The following is a 19776-nucleotide window of genomic DNA, read 5'->3' on the forward strand; positions in this document are numbered from 1 at the left end:
AAACACAGAACTTTAATTCCAAATATTGTCTCAAAGAAGAAAAACGATAAGATATATGGACTAGTGCACCTTCATGGGTCTAATATGCCCGTATTGTGATTTCTGAATTATTGGTAAAATCTAACTTTTATTAGTATTTTTTTTTTAAATGATGTACAGATATATGGCGAAATATTTAAAATATAGAAAATATAATATGAAAAGGAAATATAGAAAAAGTGATTATAAACATTTCTTGTTGCTGTCAGTCTATTGGATCTCTTTATCTATCAATAAATTGTCAAGTGATGAAGCTGTCAGTATTTACAGCACTATTGAATGTTTTACAATGTATCTTTATAATATCTTCTCTAAGGTATTTGTCTTTAGCCGAGAGAAACCTCTGTAATGGACACTTAGTAACCTATGCAGCTGCAATGGTGTCAGTGTTCCTTTATAAGTATTGTTATTATAAATTATATCTGGACACTTAGTAACCTATGCAGCTGCAATGGTGTCAGTGTTCTTTATAAGTATTGTTATTATAAATTATATCTGGACACTTAGTAACCTATGCAGCTGCAATGATGTCAGTGTTCCTTTATAAGTATTGTTATTATAAATTATATCTGGACACTTAGTAACCTATGCAGCTGCAATGGTGTCAGTATTCCTTTATAAGTATTGTTATTATAAATTATATCTGGACACTTAGTAACCTATGCAGCTGCAATGATGTCAGTGTTCCTTTATAAGTATTGTTATTATAAATTATATCTGGACACTTAGTAACCTATGCAGCTGCAATTGTGTCAGTGTTCCTTTATAAGTATTGTTATTATAAATTATATCTGGACACTTAGTAACCTATGCAGTTGTGACAGTATCAGTGTTCCTTTGTAGATATTACATTCATCAGTAGTTATCTAGGGATATATAAATAGCAAGGGAACAATTCATTCTAGTAATTCTTATAATAGATAGATATCACTAAATTGTTATTTTTTTATATGAATATTACATTCATTATGAAGTGCTGTGTCAGTTTCACACATGAGTGGGGTTTGCCGTTATTAGAATCGTGGATCTAGGCAATTCTCCTGAAATGTAATAATCGTAGGACATTCCGCAAGTATGGTAACGAACTTAATGGGTCCATTAATGCTCTGTCCCAACTCAGATACTTTCCCTCATGTATGTATACACACTTGACAGAAATATCACAACATCATATATTAAATATTAGATCCTAGATTCCGCATGCAATTGTGCGGTGACCGACAGCACTCAGGGAATGCAATGAGTCCAGTATATTGGCTTGACGCATTTCGCACCGCAACTTGGGGGCTTTTTCAAAGAGTGAAAAAGACCCAAAGTTGTGGTGCGAAACGCGTCAGTGCTGATATACTGGACCCATTGGAATACTCTTGGTACCTGCTATTAATTGTGGAGCTCCGGAGAGACATATGCTACACCATACAGCTGGACGCGCTGTTGTTAAAAAGGTTGAGGCTGGGCTGAATACGCGACCTATGGGACTGTTTACATCTGACAGGTAGCTGCTGCCTGCTATCTCCGGCTGGAGAAGTGCCTCCCTTTATCTCTCCTTGTTACTCCTGTATGCTGATTTCCATGATTTACGTCCTGGAAACTATTATTCTTGTCGCGGAATCCTGCAGGACTATACAGAACTCAGATGACTGATTTATATTGAATAGCTATGGGACTCCAACCAATTAATTAAATAATAAAAAATCCTTAAGTATCACTTATACTCACAACAACAAGAAAGAGAAAGAAATGTCCTATGATGGTGCACTAGACAAATTAAAATATAACTTTTATTAAATGAAAACTAAAATATTCTCAGATAATAGCGAAAATAATTAAAATATAAATAGATAGTGTCAAAAGAATGAAAAAAGTGTGATATAAAATAAGTGTTCTCAAAAGAACATTTACGGCAGCGCTCCTATAATTTCATACAATATTCCAGTGTATTAGAGGTGATTATAGTGTATATCTTATTTAGTATAGTGTTCTCACACTTCAATATATATATAAAATCCCTCCACAAAAATATTAATGAACCCTGCTTATTATTAATGGTTTCATGTGTAATATTCTAACAAACAGGACTATATCTATATCTGAGATGGTATTGAGAAATTATATCTATCTAGCAATATCCCATGTAATATAGTATATTGACAGTGAGTCCATCCCCAAATATCTTTGGGAAATTCTGTCTATCTTAATAATATCACATATAATTTCTCATGAGGTGATTATATACACATCATGTCACAATTCTGACATATCACATTAGTTAGATCTGCTATTAACCATCTAGATGATATTTGTTACTCCACTGTAGTTTATTAGAAATGCTAATACTATTAAAGTAATTTAACCATCCGCAAAGTAATGGTATATTGGTTAGTAAATATATATGTTCATAAGTAATATCATACAATACAAAAAATATTTTATATAATCTAGTCTCACTTTGACATAAGCTCCTATAGGTATTCAACTGGCTAAACTATGCCTGGGAGATTTATGCAAATCAGTGAGCTATTCAGTATCACATACACTTTGAGTATTCAGACTGTTCTAATTGTCTATATGATATAGATCATAACTCGAGGTGCAAGTGGCCCATGTTATTGTTCACATTTGCAATACACAGGATTCATGATGCAGGGACATCAAACATAATAACACATTAATATAAGATTGAATAAAGGCAGCGCCGCATGACCAACGCGGCGTTTCGCTATAAGGCTTTATCAAGGTAAAAAGCCTTGTGATATTATCTATTCATTTATCAAAAATACTTTTTTGTGCAATATTGCTATATATGTGAGATGTTAAATTTTTGCCCGGTCTAAATTGATGTTTTAGGATATTAAATCTGTTATTATTTTTCAATATACTGTGACCACGTGATTCCTTTCAGCCAGGTTCTTTCTTCTCTTTTAATTAGCGCAGATATAAACAATTAAAGTTCAATTATTTGCTGACATTAATGCTGGCCATACAGCTACGCGATTTCAGGCCGATTATCCAATTTTCGATGCGCCATACGATGAAACATGTGGAAATCGTGTGGTTTTTTTAGGTACGATACGATGCGATGCATGCTCCTGCAACTGTCAAAACATATCGTGTGATCAGATGAGCAGTCCATCTTATCCGTCGTATTCGTATGCTGATCGTGCAGTTTATTTCAGCATGCAATGCATCGTGCATCAGAACGTGCGAGAGGCGTCACTTGAGTGACAATTTCCTACCAACGCCGACTGCAAACAGTGAACGGAGAACAGCAGCGTCAGCCAGAAGGTGAAGATTCACGCTGTAAACAGTAGGTATATATTGTTTTTTGCCCAGCGATGCCCACTGGCCACCAATGTTTCCCCTGCAGTGGGCATGTTTACTATATGCGCATACTGGTGTTTATTTAGGGGCCTGTACACACTGCCACACTTATGTTTGCCTAGCAATGCCCACCTATGTTTGCCTAGCAACGCCCACCTATGTTTGCCCAGCAATACTCACTGGCCACCAATGTATCCCCTGCAGTGGGCATGTTTACTATATGCGCATACTGGTGTTTATTTAGGGGCCTGTACACACTGCCACACCTATGTTTGCCTAGCAATGCCCACATCTATTTGCCTAGCAATGCCCACCTCTGTTTGCCTAGCAATGCCCACTGGCCACCAATGTTTCCCCTGCAGTGGGCATGTTTACTATATGCGCATACTGGCGTTTATTTAGGGGTCTGTACACACTGCCACACCTATGTTTGCCTAGCAATACCCACTGGCCACCAATGTTTCCCCTGCAGTGGGCATGTTTTCTATATGCGCATACTGGCATTTATTTAGGGGCCTGTACACACTGCCACACCTATGTTTGCCTAGCAATGCCCACCTCTGTTTGCCTAGCAATGCCCACTGGCCACCAATGTGTTTTATATTCATAGTATATATACATAGGTATTTATATGTGTATAAAATAATTTACACTTGTGTAAACATTTAAACTTTATTAATAGAAAGTCAATATTAAGGCCCCCGGTATTTGGGGCCTTTTTAATTATGCAGTTCAATGGCCACTCCCACTGTTGGGGGTGGCCAGAATTAGTCCATTTAATTTTTTTAAAAATAAAATTTCTAGCATGTCCCTGGATCGTGAGCCAGAATTTATCACCGGGTTTCTCAAGCTGTACAGGTAGCATGAATGTCTTTGGTGCCAAAAATCAAAGATGTACAGCAACACACAGAAAAGAAACCAAGCATATACTGTGTTGGCAGAATTCATTAAGCCGCGCCACGATTATGCCTCCATAAACTGGGTGCAGCAGAAGATCCAAAACCTACGCACATCCTTCATAAAAGAGCACAAGAAGGTTGAGAATTCGAAGAGATCCGGAGCAGGGACTGACAGCGTTTATAGGCCGAAGCTGTGGTATTATGACCTCTTCAAATTTGTGGTGCAGCAGGATCCGGTATGTCCTTCAGTTTAGGTGAGGAGTGCAGCCTGCAGCAGGAGGATGTGGGGGAATCCAGAGAGACATCTTTGGTAAGTAGAGACCCAGCAATGTGAAATGCCAGCAACTATACATTTTGAGTCCTATAAAAAAATTTTTTAGATGTACTCCTCCTGCTACGGCACCGCACCGACCCCATTAAAGTAGGCCATATCTTCATCTCTGACCTTTTGGGCCAGAGCACTCCTGGTTTCCATGACCGAGGGGACCTCCATTGAGGGGAACGGAGCAACTTCTTCAGGATTTTCTGGTCTTCCACTACAGCTGTGCCCAATAACCTTTGCTGGGTGGCTTTCTTGCGCAGGAAGTTGTGCAGTATACAGCAAGCCGTCACCACCCATTCAATCTTCTCCACCTTCAGATTTATCGGGCTATGCAAAATCTGGAATCGATTGCTCAAGATCCCAAAAGCATTTTCCACAATACGCCTTGCACGATATAGGCGGTAATTAAACACCCACTTCTCATGAGTCAAGGCCCTCTGTGGGAATGGCTTCATGACATGTTCATGAAGGGCGAATGCCTTATCAGCCACAAACACATAATTTAGGCCATGTTTGGTAGCCTCTCTGGACGGCAAATGCAGGGTGTTAGTGGTGAGCCGGTCATAGAATACCGTCTTCTTAAATGATCCACTATCAGAAGAACGGCCATTCTTCCCAACATCTACGAAGAGGAACTTGTAGTTGGCGTTCACCACTGTCATCAGAACAATACTGAAGTACCCCTTGTAGTTGTAGTAGTAGGACCCGCTGTTGGCCGGTGGGGTAACCCTAATATGTTTCCCACTGATAGCTCCCCCACAGTTAGGGAACTGGCAACGGCTCTCAAACTCATCTGCAATGGCTATCCACTCTTCCGTGCTTGTAGGGAACTGTGAAAGAATAGAAAACAATATTAATATATGACATTTGTTTTAATTTTCTCTGTTAACAGACTTCTGACATCTCCAGCACCCCGGACCCTTTCACAAGTTGTGATGAAAGTGTGGAGACAACAACCCCAAAAGTTCCAGTTTCCAAAAAGCAATGCCAGAAAACAAAAAAAAACCAGGAGGAAGATGACTCACTATGACAAAAGGCCAGAGTAGCCTTATTAAAGCCCCCTGACGAATATGACCACTTTGCTGTATATGTAAGTGCAGCACTCAGAGCAATCATCCAATGAATGCATTTTGAAAGACTGACCTCAGACCTGATATTCAAAGCTCGCCAGTCTCTACTATCAGCGGACACTAGCATTGTAAGCCTGCCAGCAGGTCCTGCCCCCCCTACACTCAACACGCCGCCACCCACCTAATAAAACAATCATCTTGTTTAAGTATGAAAAACAGTGTGGTGTGTGTTTTATCTTCCCTTACAATAATGGAACTGCAGCACCTTTTACGATAGCCATGCAGGTCTCAGAGATAATGCATCCCAAAGCTTGAGCCAAGATGCGGGTCCCAAACTTAATGTCTTCCAAGGAGCGTCCTGTAGCCAGGTACCTCAAAGTCGCCAGGACCCTCTCCTCAGCCGTGATGGCCATCCTAAACTTGGTGTCCTGATTCTGGATATATGGGTCACCAGACACAGCAATTCCTGGAATGTGGGCTCATCCATCTGCAGGAAGTTGTGGTAATCGTCCGGGTTGTTCTCCCTCATCTCCGTCAGCAGGGGCATGTAGGATCAACTCTTCCTCTCCAGCAGCCAATCCTTGGTCCAGCAGGACCTAATCCTCCACCTATGCTGGGCCCTCTCCCTTTCCTTACTCATCTTGACCACAGCATAGGACAGCAGCCGCCTCCATCACCACAAAAGAGCAGGATAGAACACAGGAAATAGAGCTGGATAAAGCCAGGCGATACAAAGCAAGCACAGTAGCTAGCAATGTGGAGTGTTCAGCAGGGTAAAAAACCAAGCCTCACTAATCACAGAGCAAACAGAAACTGCAGAGACCGAAAATGGCTGCTGCTATTTATACCCCTCATTCAAACCCAGCAACCCCCTAGTGAAGCACAGCCCTCTATTCAAATTTAGGCATGATCTATCCTATGATTGAATGTTTATATGTGCAGCACACGATCAATTGCATCAAGAACCGTCGTATAGTGACGTGTGATCGTACGACGGATCGTGTGAAAATCGGGTGTGAAATTAGAAAATGTACGGCAGGCACTGCCAGGGAGCTCTGGTAAATTGAAGGGAAAATGGCATGGTGAGTCGCATCGGCACTCATCGTGTTGGTGTATGGCCAGCATAAGTTTATACTTCAGATTATTTACATTAAAATGTTTGTTTATTTATTGCCTCTGTGAAAAAAATTTAAACACGACAAACAATGGGGGCAATCCAATTAGGTGCGAATTGCGTGAGCATTTCTCACAGCAAACTCGCACTGAGAATTGCAGTTGCAATCTAATTCCAAACTAAATTTTTTTTACAAAAGAAAGTTACTATTTTGTGTGCACCTCTCTGAGGGTGTGAAAAGCGAGAGAACATATTTATTTTAAGGTAAAAGTGCATAATCCCTTGGACACCAAACTGACTAATTAGGCATTTTTTTCAATTAGCTTAACTAGCCCAATAATTACATGTCATTATTAGGTGTTAAAAACAAATGGCCTCGGGGCGTGGCCTGGCAGCCATTTGAGGAGGATATTTAATTTTAGTGAGACAACTGGAGAATGTTGAAGTCACTTCAGTTTCATGTTATGCACCCAATACTAGGCAGCTGTCCTTTTGTGGGAAGTTTTGCTCGATACTTCAGAAACATTCCAGAGGAGCAGTGTTGATCCTTGGAGATTTTCATATGGTCTTAGACCCTGTGATGGATAGGTCTTATTCGACTGTTTCTCGTTCAGGTCAGCCCCAAGAATTTGCTAAAGGTTTTTTCAAGTTGTTAGCAGAGTATGATGTTTGACATGTGGATAACTAAGGACCACACCGAGAGGGACTTTTCCTTTTATTCACATGTCCATAGATCCTACTCTAGAATTGATTTAGCACTATCAGATAAGTGAACTGTCTTCCATGAGTAAAATTTATATACTCCCTATGACATGGTCTGGTCACTTCTCACTGTTTTTGATTTAGGATATAGGTGTTAGGAGGTTTGCCCCGGCCCCTGGAGGTTAGCTATATCCTGTCTCAGCCAGGGGCTCAGCAAGCTATATATGAATCCCTTTCCATTTTTTTGAGCACTAATACCCTGAAAACACCTCCACATTTAAAAGAATGGGATATTATCTTCCACTCTTGTTTTACACTATTTAAGTGCATTAATCATTCGAAAATGTATTATAAACTGCTTCAGAGAGCATACAGTACTTTACCCCGGAGCGGCAACACAAAATCTGGCCCTCCATCTCTCAGTATTGCTGGAGAAATTGTGGATGTGTGGGAGATATTCTTCATATTTTCTGGTTATACCCTTTGCTTCGGCCACTCTGGATAACAGTATTTCTAATGATTAGCAAAGTGGTAGGGATGCATATTCCTGTAGAACCCCTGACTGCTCTATTTAATTTCTATTCTGGGAAGTTGTCCCGTGAACATAGATATATCATGGGTCACATTTTGGTAGCCACCAAGGCCTCTATCGCCCAGATGTGGAAGACCACCTCTATACCCAGCATTGCAATCATTGAGATTGCAATGCTTTTCTATTCGAAACAATGAACTTTAAATATTCCGCCTCTACTACATCCATTCATATGAAATTGTTCAGATGGGGAGAATAGAGAGAAGAACAAGGATGCTCTACTATATATAGTGCTCCTGTAGATAATGATATTACTGCACTCTTTGGTCCCCGCAATCAGAATCTTGATGGATTAGATCACTGCTAGACCTTGTCTCTGTTTATTTTATAATGTTTGTGTAATGTTTTTGCATATTTTTGCTTTTTTTTGAATATGTAAAATATCTGGCTCCCTTCCATTTTTGTACCTCCATTTCTTTGTATGAAATTTCAATAAAAAATTATTATATAAAAAAAAAGTCCTCAAATTACCCCAAATTTACTTTTTCTTTAGTTTAGGCACCCCAAATGTAATTAAAGTTTTATAAATTGAAAAATAATAGGTTTTTATCATGTTATGAAACGCTTTTGAAAAAATTTCAGTGGTCTCAAATGACCACAAAATCTCCTTTTTTTTTCATTTTCCGTTTACTTAGTTTGAGATGAAACAAAAAAAGTATGCTTTTTATCATTTGTTTCATTTAAAAAAAATGCACAAATCACTCATTTGACACTGTACTTTCCTTATGCCCACTTATGCGTTCTATATGATTCTGGTAACAAAGTTTGGAGTCCAGCATGGTTTCCCCACTTTTTTATGCCCTTCTCCCAAGTAGCATGTTATAGAAAATTTGCACACCCTCTCCACGAGTACTGCGAATAGGCATTTCTAATTGGATCTCTCATTCCTCAGGATTGCGCATTCGTGCGATGTTTGCGAGTTTTAAAAACAAGCTCACTTTTGCAATCTCACACCTAATTGCAATGTTTCACACAATAGATTTCAACAGGCAGATTAAAGCCTATTTTGACAAACGCAAAAAAAGTAGGCGGCATCTAAGAACACATATCAGGGAGTGTAATTATAAACCACCTTTATTGAAGGCTAAAATATCAGTATAAAATTTTAAAAAATCTCAATAAAACTCCCGGGAGTATAAGAAAATTCTATACACACAGTATGTATTTAAATGAATAACATGTCTTCAAATGAAGCACTACATTACAATTAAAAGATACACAATTACAATAAAATATCTCTATTATTCTCAAATTGATGGATTGAACATCTGAGCTCTGATGCTTCAATGAGCCAAGTGAAAATGACCCAGTTAGCAGCAATGTTCTGAATAACTGATAAAAAAATGTTTTCATGTAGCAATGAATTGAAAGCTGAATGGCCCAATAAAACTAAGTAGCTGACAGTGTACCACAGCAATTAGCAACAGTGTGTCCAGTAACTGAGAAAAAAGCTGCTAAACAGCTCCAGCAGCATGAAAAATATAGCTTACAAAACCACCGTCTATCCTGATGGAGAAATCTATCCGCAGTCCTCTGGTGTTTTTGTGAGCTATATTTTTAATGCTGCTGGAGTCAGAGCTGCCATCATCTGCAATCCGCTGGAGCGGCAGGACCATCAAGAGGGGAGGGAGTACAGTGGAGAACTGAGGGCCTGATTCAGAGCCGGACGCTATTTGCGGACGCTTGTTCAGAAAAAATGTCTCTGGCATCTCCATACAAATCCAGGTGGCTGCAACATTTGCATATTTTCACACATCCACTGCATACAAATTTGCATCTGCAGTGTCATTAGTGTACATCTCTGCACTCAGATTCTGCGTTTGAGTCTAATCCCCCCTTGATGCTGCTCACAAACGTATTTATATGGTACCTTACAAATACAGTGCAGACATAACAAGATATTCAGTGCAAAAATTAATAAAGTTTAAAACAATGCAGTGGCCAGTAGGATATAAACATTACTGCATATACAGCCATCATTCCCACAGAAGCAATGAAGGCTGAAACTGTAGGTTCATTGCTATGCAGTCAAGGGGGATGAGGAAATGTTATAAGTGAGGAAAGAAAGAGCTTACAGTCAATAAGGTAAGGGGAACTTGGCAGGGGCATATCTATAATGGGTGCATGGTGTGCGGGGCTCACGGGCCCCTAGGTCCAGAGGGACCCCGCACCACACACCCTTCACCCATAATATACTTACCTCTCCGGAGTCCTACAGCGGCGCGGGGTCCCAGCGCTATATAAGCTTTTGGAAAATGGCCGCAGCGGCCATTTTCCCGTCATTTGCGCATGTGCACTACAGGCAAAATGGCCACTACGGCCATTTTCCCGGTGACCTGCAATTGCGCTATAGACTCTGGGCACACTCTAGTGCCCAGAGTCCATAACTTTGGCACTGGCCACGCACAGCTCAGTGCGCTGCCGGGTACCGAACGGAGAGGAGGAAGCCCATGATGGAGACTGCACATGGGCCCCCTCCTCACTAGAAACGCCCCTGGAACTTGGGCTAGAGAAATTTAAGTAGAACGTTATTTGAGAAAGCATAGGTTGTTGCATAGGTGTCTAAAGCAGAAGTATTCAACCCATACTTGCCTTTTTTAATTAGCTTATCTCCGGGAGAAGCCCAGAGAGGAGATGCATCTGACAGCTCTGGGGGTGGGGCCAGGCTCTCCATCTCATTAAACCCCACCCCTGTTGTGGCAAAATGGCACAATTCATGGGTCTGTGATGAGGGAGCAGGGCTAAATGACATGATTAGCTTAATTTTATCCCCTCCCCTCTGTACTGACCTGCAAATTCCCCATATTGTCTCCCCATTCTGCCCACTTCACTTGGAAGTGGGCGGGATGCGGAAGATCCAACTACTCTTCCAGAGGTGCGGGGCACTGCTCAAAAAATCGTGAGCCTCTTGCAATGAGTAGGCAAGGAAGATTCAACCTGTGACTCTAAACCACTTGGGAAACTACAAGTCAGGGCATGCTCAGGCTTCTAGTTCTAAAACACCTGGAGAGATGCAGTTTGCCAAGCCCGGTGTAAAGTGTGATGTGAATTGGTGAGCTCTACCTAATGTACAAAGAATCTCAGAATATTACGGTGCATATGCAGTGGTTTAATGAAGCTCTGGATTTCATGTTTGGCGGTAATAAAGTTTGCAGAAGCTTCGTTAGAGCATATGTGCATGTAATTATTCACGCATAGGGGGAGATGCATCAAACTTTCTAAAGCACAGATGAAGAAGATTCCCAACCAATCAACTTCTAGATATCATTTTATATAATGCACTTATGAATATTAGCTAGAAGATGATTGGTTGCTATGGCAACTTCTCCACTTGTTCTCTTTGGAAGGCGTGATATTTCTCCCTCATAGTTACCTACTCTCCCAGAATATCAGTGAGACTACCAGATTATTGGGATATCACCTACTTCTCCCTGAATACAGCTCACTGGTTTGCAAAGTGGGTGGGTAAGGTAAGTTGTGATGATGGAATTTACAGCATTAGATGCCTTGTCCCACTCACATAATGGTGCAATTTGCATAATCCCTACCTGGCACTGTCCCATCATCCCACCCACGACCCACAGTGTTCCACAGGGAGGGAGGTAAAGGCTGGGAGATCTCTCTCTCACCTGCTGCTCTGCCGAAACGCACACACAAAGTCACAATGCCCAAGTGCTGGGAGGTATGATAATCAAGCCACAACCATGACATCTTCTCAGACCCTCCCCCAGATGAATGGCATGACTTATACATACCTCCCAACATGACCCACTCCAGGAGGGACACAATGCTCTGGTATTGGATTTCCCTTGTAAGAAGTGGGGCTGCAGCGCAGTTCAAAATTCAAATAGAGGAGCCACACCAACTGTCATTTCACACACTGCCAAACATCACTGGCTGGGACTCATTGGCAGTTGATGTGACTCCCCAATTTGAATTTTGGACTGTACTGCATCCCCACCTCTGGAGCTGCCACCAATCATAAATTGCCAGGGAAGTCTAAATATATTAGCTCCTAGTATGTTGAAAAAGGAGAATAGTAATTCTAAAACTAATAAGGTTCATTCTTGGTTACCATCTCACACTTTAGGATGCTATAAGTGTGGAAAAACAAGATGTTTAACCTGTGGATTTATATCAAATAGATCTGTGGAAGTGGTCTCTTATGTTACTAAAGTAAAATACCCTATACATTAATTTATTAATTGTGATACTATTTATTGTATCTACGTACTGCAATGCCCTTTTGGCTTGTAGTACGTGGGAAGGACCACCCGCCAACTTAAAAATAGGTTTAGAGATCACAGTTTGAACATTATGAAGGGGTACTCTAAACACAGTGTGTCTCAACACTTTTTGAATAAGCATAACTGTAACCCAGAAGGTCTTTCTGTAGTTGGAGTACATCTTGTTAAAAAAACTGTAAGGGGAGGGGATAGATTTAAGAGGCTGTGTGCAGCTGAAGCACTATGGATCTTTAAACTTAAAACCTTGTTTCCCACAGGACTCAATGACAATATTGAGTTCGAGTCCTTTGCATAAAACTTGATTATATATTTCTTCACATCTCTTGTTATCTTTATAGATAGATTTAGAATGCTCACTAGAGTAATAGAGTTGTGATACTTTAGGTTACTGTTTGATTACCCTATATGGAGGATGTAATAGATGAACTGCCCTGATAATAGCAACCAGCAACATTTAAATGTAATAGTTTATCTTTTAACGCATTTTAACATTACTAGTCAGATAGCGTAGTGGTAGAGATTCAGGCCTGGAATGTACTAGGTTCAGGGATCGGATCCCATGAATGATAATTAGTATTCTTATGTTTAAAGTTTATTTATCTGTTTTTTTATGTCTTGGTATAATATCAATTTATTTTTCTAGTATGATTAGATTGATGTACTTTGGCTAATTAGTATTTTTATTTTTATTTTTTAGGTTTTTTTGTGATAATTTTCGTTTATCACTGATATGTTAGTTTATAGTGATAGATCACTTAAAGCTGGATAGGACAGAGGTAGAGGTAGAGGTACAGGCTAGGATACAATAGGTCTTGGGATCAAATCCCACTATTGACTCACTTTATTTATTTTTATTTTTTGCCTTTTTTATATTTATTCACTCTTTTAAATTTCTATAGTATAGATATATTTATGTAAACATATGTACACATCTGCTCATGTATATCATTGTTTAGTATAATTGTTAAAGATTCTAATTTGTTTTAGAGATTTGTTTTTTGAAGAAACCTGCTATTGCACATGTCAAATATTGTTGGACTACATATTTTTTAATTATAGAGGAGGTGGATCAGGAGGTGGTATCCTAACAGGTGCAAATAATAAGGGCAGAGCAGAGAAGATCTCTGCCCTGTTATAAGGAAGGGTCCTATAGAGTAATAGATCACTCTTTGAAAAAGCCCCCATGCTGTGGTGTGAAATGCATCAGCACTAACTATTGGACCCATTGTGTTTACTCGTTGAGTACTTACCGTTTGCTGTGGAGCCCCGGAGAGTAAGATGCTGTTTTGCGCGGCTGGACGCGCTGCTGTTGGTGGAAGCTGGGTGTAATAGGAGATCCACAGGACTGTGCACACTCGACTACCGTGGAGCTTTGGAGACATAGACATACTACACAGCTGATACACTGTTGCGATTAAGGTTGAGGCTGGGCACAACACGTGAGTTACAGGACTGCATTCATTTGACAGATAGTTGATGCCTAATACCTCCACATTGGAGAAGTGCCTCCCTCTGTCTCCCGCTGTCCACATATTTTTATTGTGTGCACACCGTATGATTCATATCTCAGAGCCAGCACCGCTATTACGGTTTTCCACAGAACTCCACGGAACTGTTTGAGTTCCACTGAACCAGCTACGGGACTCCAAAAATATATTGCATCAATTGAAATGAAATTTAATCCACGAGTATCACACATTATATATTTTTATACTGGTAATACCAGTTTTTTTTTAGGATCCACCTCCTTTAGGTTTTGATATATATTGTAGTTTAACATTGATATATCTGTTCTTTATAAATCCCTTGCAGACATTAATATTGTCTTAGATGTGATATTTATTATTTGACCGGTCATATTGTTGTTTTAGGATATTACATTTCCTTTTATCTTTGATAAAACGTATTGTGGTTTATTTTCCATCAAGTCTTTTTTTAATTCAAATTAGCGCAGAGAATATCAACAATAGTTCTGTGTTCTACCTGTCCTACAGGTATATATTGTGCCCTCACAAGCACATACTTTCTTCTGCTGCTGTACTTTATTGTTTTTTGTATATGTATACTTTTAATTTTTTATTTATGTTTTTTTATGTTTATTAGCGCTTGGGTGTTTTTTCCTTTGTAATCAATACTAGGGAAGTCAAGGACCAGAGCATTGTGTCCCTCCTGGAGAGGGTCATGTTGGGAGGTATGCTTATAGCAGCTGTCTTTAGACAGATAAGGATGTGGATTGTGTACTGAAACCCCTCCCTCTCCATTATAAATTATCCTCCCCTTAGCAAAGTAACTATGTTAATCTTATATAAACAAAGTGGAATACATTTTACAGCAAGGGTGGGGAACCTTTTTTCTGCCAAGGGCCATTTTGATATATATATATAACATTAGTTAGGCCATGCCCCCTCCGTGTGATGTCACGCAGGAACGAGGCCAAAATCACCAGTGATTACAGCAATGTCCAGAGCATCCTGAGGATGCTCTGGGAGCTGGAAGGGCAGCGGTGTGACCGTCTGAAGCGTCCTAAGGACACTCTAGGGGGCACTTCTGCATAGATTCTGGCTGCAGTGTGCAATTCTAGGAACCCTGCTAGCAAGATGAGTTTAGCAGAAAAAAGCTCAGAGGGCCAGACCAAATGATACCGAGGGCCTTATATGGCCCCCGGGCCTGAGGTCTCCCATCCCTGTTTTACAGGATACATCTAAATAACTTGCTACTGTATTTATAGTAATACAGACAAAATGTATCAAGTCAAAAGTTATTGATGAATTGTCAGCTTTAAATAAATACTGAACACCAAACACTTTAACCAAAAAAACTGTATGTATAGGCACCTTGCTGAGCAATTCCAGCAGACCTGTCCATAGATGGCATTAACTAATGTGACACACTTAAGACCCATCTACAGCAACCTATATTGTAATAGAAACATGGGCTATCAACAAGTGACATTCTTGTTATCACTCGTTCCTAATCTTAACTGGTGCTCCAACCAATCAGCTCCTAACTTTCATATTTCAAACACAAGACAGTTAGGAGCTGATTGGTTGGAGGGAATCAGTATGAATGACCGCCGGCCTCAAATCCCGACACCGGCAGCAGTAAAGATCCCGACAGGGGATTTAGGTAAGTATAACTGACCCTACCCCACAACCAAACCCTCCCTTAGGGGTGCCTAACCCTAACCTCCCCCCCTAGTGCCTAACCCTAGCCCCCCTTAAGTGCCTAAACCTAACCCCCTCGTCCCCGCAGCCTAAACCTAAGTCTCCCGGGGGGGTGCCTAACCCTAACCTCCCCCCGGGGGTGCCTAACCCTAACCCTCCCTTCCCTTAGCCTAACACTAACCCTCACGGGGGGGTGCCTAACCCTAAGTCCTACCCAGGAGCCCCTAACCTAACCCTTCCCCCACGGCTGTCCACGCCCACCGCCCGGCTTACTTTCATTTGGTATGGCGGGCGTCAGGCTCCCGGCGTAGGTATAATGACAGGCGTCGGGAATTCGATGCCTGTCATTAGCAGTACCCTGCCGAGATTTGACAGTCGGGAAGACGGCGGTCGGCATTTCGACCGTCGGCATCCTGACTGCATCCCAGTTGGAGCAGTATTTAAGATTAGTACTGAGTTATAACAAGAATATCACTCGTTGATAATCTGGGCCCATATTTTAATTTCAATATAAATTGTTGCAGATGGCACAAAACAAAGGCAGGTACCAGATATTAATTAAATGGACTGATTGCACTATAAACTCAGCACTTAATGTTCCCAATGTTTCTTTGCTCTTTCATATGGGGGCCGGTTCTGAGTTGGACTAATCTCTGTGCACAGATGCAAACTGCAAGTATTTGTATACAGAGCGTGCGCAGAGGCGAACCGCCACATAAGCGCTATGGGTTCTGGCATTAGCATAAGGTAGCAAATCAGGTTTCCGCCTGGCCCACAACACAGCTGCAACTCAGAATCAGCTCCATGATGACTATTACAGTGAAAAGATCAGCGATACAGTTTGCGGTGATTACTAGAATGAATACCTATAGGTCCATTAATGTTTTTGCTATAGAAATTAATGACAATTTTAATTTGTTAGAATCCATTTTGTTACAGATGCGCAGATATGGCCCTGTGAGCTCGGATATGCAGGTAACGTGAATCCCCAACACACTATTAGACCATAATAACAACTGATTCTGTTTCTGTAATATGTAAAAATCTGTTTATACTGTATGCTAAACACAGTGTCAGACTAGAGCATAAAGGACTTGCAATGGCAGGGGCCCATGAGGTAATGTGTGGCACCCCTGGAGAGGAGGGTCTAGCTGACGAAGGTGTTGAGGCCAACCAGCAGAGTGGCATTGCCAGCCATTGGAAAAGCCTCTATTATACAGCATACATTACTCACACATTGCCATAACCTCCAACCAATCACAGTTATAGATCATTTGGTGTAATTGCTTCAAAAAATATTTGAATGTAATAATAAAAACACGTACATGATACTGCATAATAACAAAAACACATACCTAATATTCTGTAAAAGCAAAACCACATAACATTAGTAATAGCTCCCTTTGGGGGAGATGTACGAAACCTTGTAGAGAGAAGTTTAAGTAGAACGTTATTTGAGAAAGCATAGGTTGTTGTATAGGTGTCTAAAGCAGAAGTATTCAACCCATACTTGCCTACTTTAATTAGCTCCTCTCCAGGAGAAGCCCAGAGAGGACATTCACCTGACAGCTCTGGGGGTGGGGCCGGGCTCTCCATCTCATTAAGCCCCACCGCTGTTGTGGCAAAATGATTGGATTTGTGGGTCTGTGGGGGCAGGGCTAAATGACACTAGGAAGTGGGCGGGATGCGGAAGATCCACCTACTCTTCCGGAGGTGTGGGGGACTGCTCAGAAAATCGTGAGCCTCCTGCAACTTTCAGGAGAGTAGGTAAGGAAGATTCAACCTGTGACTCTAAACCATTTGGGGAACTACAAGTCAAGGCATGCTCAGACTTCTAATTCCAAAACACCTGGATATATGCAGTTTGTCAAGCCCGTTGTAAAGTTTGATGCGAACTAGGGAGCTCTATCTAAAGTACAAAGAATCTTAGAATGTTATGGTGCACATGCAGTGGTTTAATGAAGTTCTGAATTCATGAATAAATCAATCAGCATTTAACTGTAAAATGACAGTTAGAAACTGATTGGTTGGTACTTGATCTATATCCACTTTATCTCTATCCAAAGTTTGATACATCCCCCCCTATGCTGTGTGCACAGTACAGTAGCCTCATGTAATCCCCCTGCAGTTATTCTATATACCTGTGCTTTGCTGGAAATATCCTGGCATGTCTGAACTATCTTCTACCAACAGTATTTCAGTATTTACAGTACTTCTGAGACATTGTCACACCCCCAGGATAAGACAGATCTCCTAGGATCCCATACTCAACTGTACTGTACAATTACTCTTAGAATAGCTATTTATATTTGACAACTCTCTCCCCTCTCATAAAACGTTTCCTCTGCTTTCAGTTCATTTATCCTCTCTACAGCTACCACTCTAGGGGGTAAATTTACTAAGATTCATGTTTAGTCGAGATTGCAATCTAGGGTGAGTTTAACTATTTTTTCCAACTTACAAATTTACTAAAGTAAAACTCGGGAGAGATTTCTCTTTTGAAACCGGAAATCTCGGGTGAGAATGCAAACACGAATCAATAGACCATCGGCCAAACTCGCAAGTACTTTTCCTGGAAAAAATACAACTAGCTTAGGGTGCTAATGCTTTGGCCAGGGTGACCCGGTGAAAGGGTGCCCAGGTTGTGGCATTACATCCCGACTAGAACTGAGTTTGGTGCTGGTTTTAAAAAATATTTTTTTTCCTCTATTTTTAAAATCAGGACTGGCTCAGGAGCCCAGTGCTGGTTCATAAAATACGGGGAAAACACTACTAGATTTTTTTCCCTCATATTTAGAGAACCAGGACTGTTTCAGGAGCCCGGGGCTGGTTATGCTTTTTGGTGGGAGACCCTAAGTAATTGTTGTTTTAAAATTAACCATTTAACACCTAAAATAACACACAAGCAGCCTCCACATATTTCACTAATATGTGCAGGCTGCTTGTTCGGGAGATTTAGGCTGCAGTCAGACTCAGGGAACTCGGGTGAGAAATCTCGATCACATACACCTTCGGAAAATATGATCTCAGTTAATCACGATTCTTGGTAAATTTGAGAGCTTCAGCAGCCTAAAATCACCAGAGTTTCTAATCGGGCAATCTCGATCACACACAATTCCTAGTAAATTCACCCCTAGGTGTTTTTCCTGGTCCGTTTGGTTTTCTTTCTTCCTTATATGCTTTTCATTACGTTCACTATATGTCACTTCCATACTTTTCATGACCACTTTCCTACTCAGCTGCCACATGTCCAATTACAACAAAGTTGTCTGGAAAAATGGCATCTGGATCTCATAAAAACATGGGACATACAAGGAAAATGGGCCTACCATCAGATGTGGGCCCCATAGCAACATATGTAAGGCCGCCACTCACATAGAAACATAGAATAGACAAGGAAGATAGGCTTACTATCATATGTGGGCCCCATAGCAACATATGTAAGGGCCCCACTTACATAGAAACATGGACTAGACAAGGAAGATAGGCCTACCATCATATGTGGGCCCCATAGCAACATATGTAAGGGCCCCACTCACATAGATACATGGGACAAACAAGGAAGAGTGGGTACCATAAGTAAGGGTCCCACTCACATAGAAATATGGGACAGGAAAGGAAGACAGACCCACCATCAGGTGTGGGTCCCAAAGCAACATATGTAAGGGCCACACTGACATAGAAATATGGGACAGGAAAGGAAGACAGGCCCACCATCAGGTGTGGGTCCCAAAGCAACATATGTAAGGGCCACACTGACATAGAAATATGGGACAGGAAAGGAAGACAGGTCCACCATCAGGTGTGGGTCCCAAAGCAACATATGTAAGGGCCACACTGACATAGAAATATGGGACAGGAAAGGAAGACAGGCCCACCATCAGATGTGGGTCCCATAGCAGCTACACCAGCTGCACCAATGGTACTTACACCCTTGAGACAATGTACTGGAATATCCAATTAATAGGAAAATTAACAACAAAAGCAGTGAAAGACTTTGACCAATTTATGGATAATGTTATCTACAAATTGATATAACTAATATACAAAGGTTACATCGCCTTAGCTAGAGGTCTGCTTATGCTGTGGGTCGGATGCAAAGGTGTATGTTACATATTTCCACACTGAGCATACCCAAAAAATGAGCACACACAAATGTGAGAATGTAGAGTGAGATGATGATGTAATCGCACCATCACGCCCCCGGACTGCCCACCTGTGCCGAACCACGCCCTCTGTTGTATCTCGGAGGGGGCAGCCAGAAAGTTGGCAAGTATGGAACTATCACTCACAGGCTGGTTGCAGT

General features: G+C 41.0%; 1 protein-coding gene across 1 annotated transcript in view; it reads left to right on the forward strand.

Moving 5' to 3' along the window:
- Positions 1–11125: 11125 nt before the first annotated feature.
- The window catches only part of LOC148506148 (uncharacterized), an 83981-nt gene continuing 75330 nt past the window's right edge, over positions 11126–19776 (forward strand). Inside the window, exon 1 of the mRNA XM_088447198.1 lies at positions 11126–11198. Within this exon, the coding sequence (XP_088303324.1) occupies positions 11126–11198 (73 nt within the window). The remainder of the gene's footprint in view (positions 11199–19776) is intronic.

Source organism: Taudactylus pleione, unplaced genomic scaffold, assembly GCF_031769625.1.
Source record: "Taudactylus pleione unplaced genomic scaffold, aTauple2 ptg000423l, whole genome shotgun sequence".
Lineage (NCBI taxonomy): Eukaryota > Metazoa > Chordata > Amphibia > Anura > Myobatrachidae > Taudactylus > Taudactylus pleione.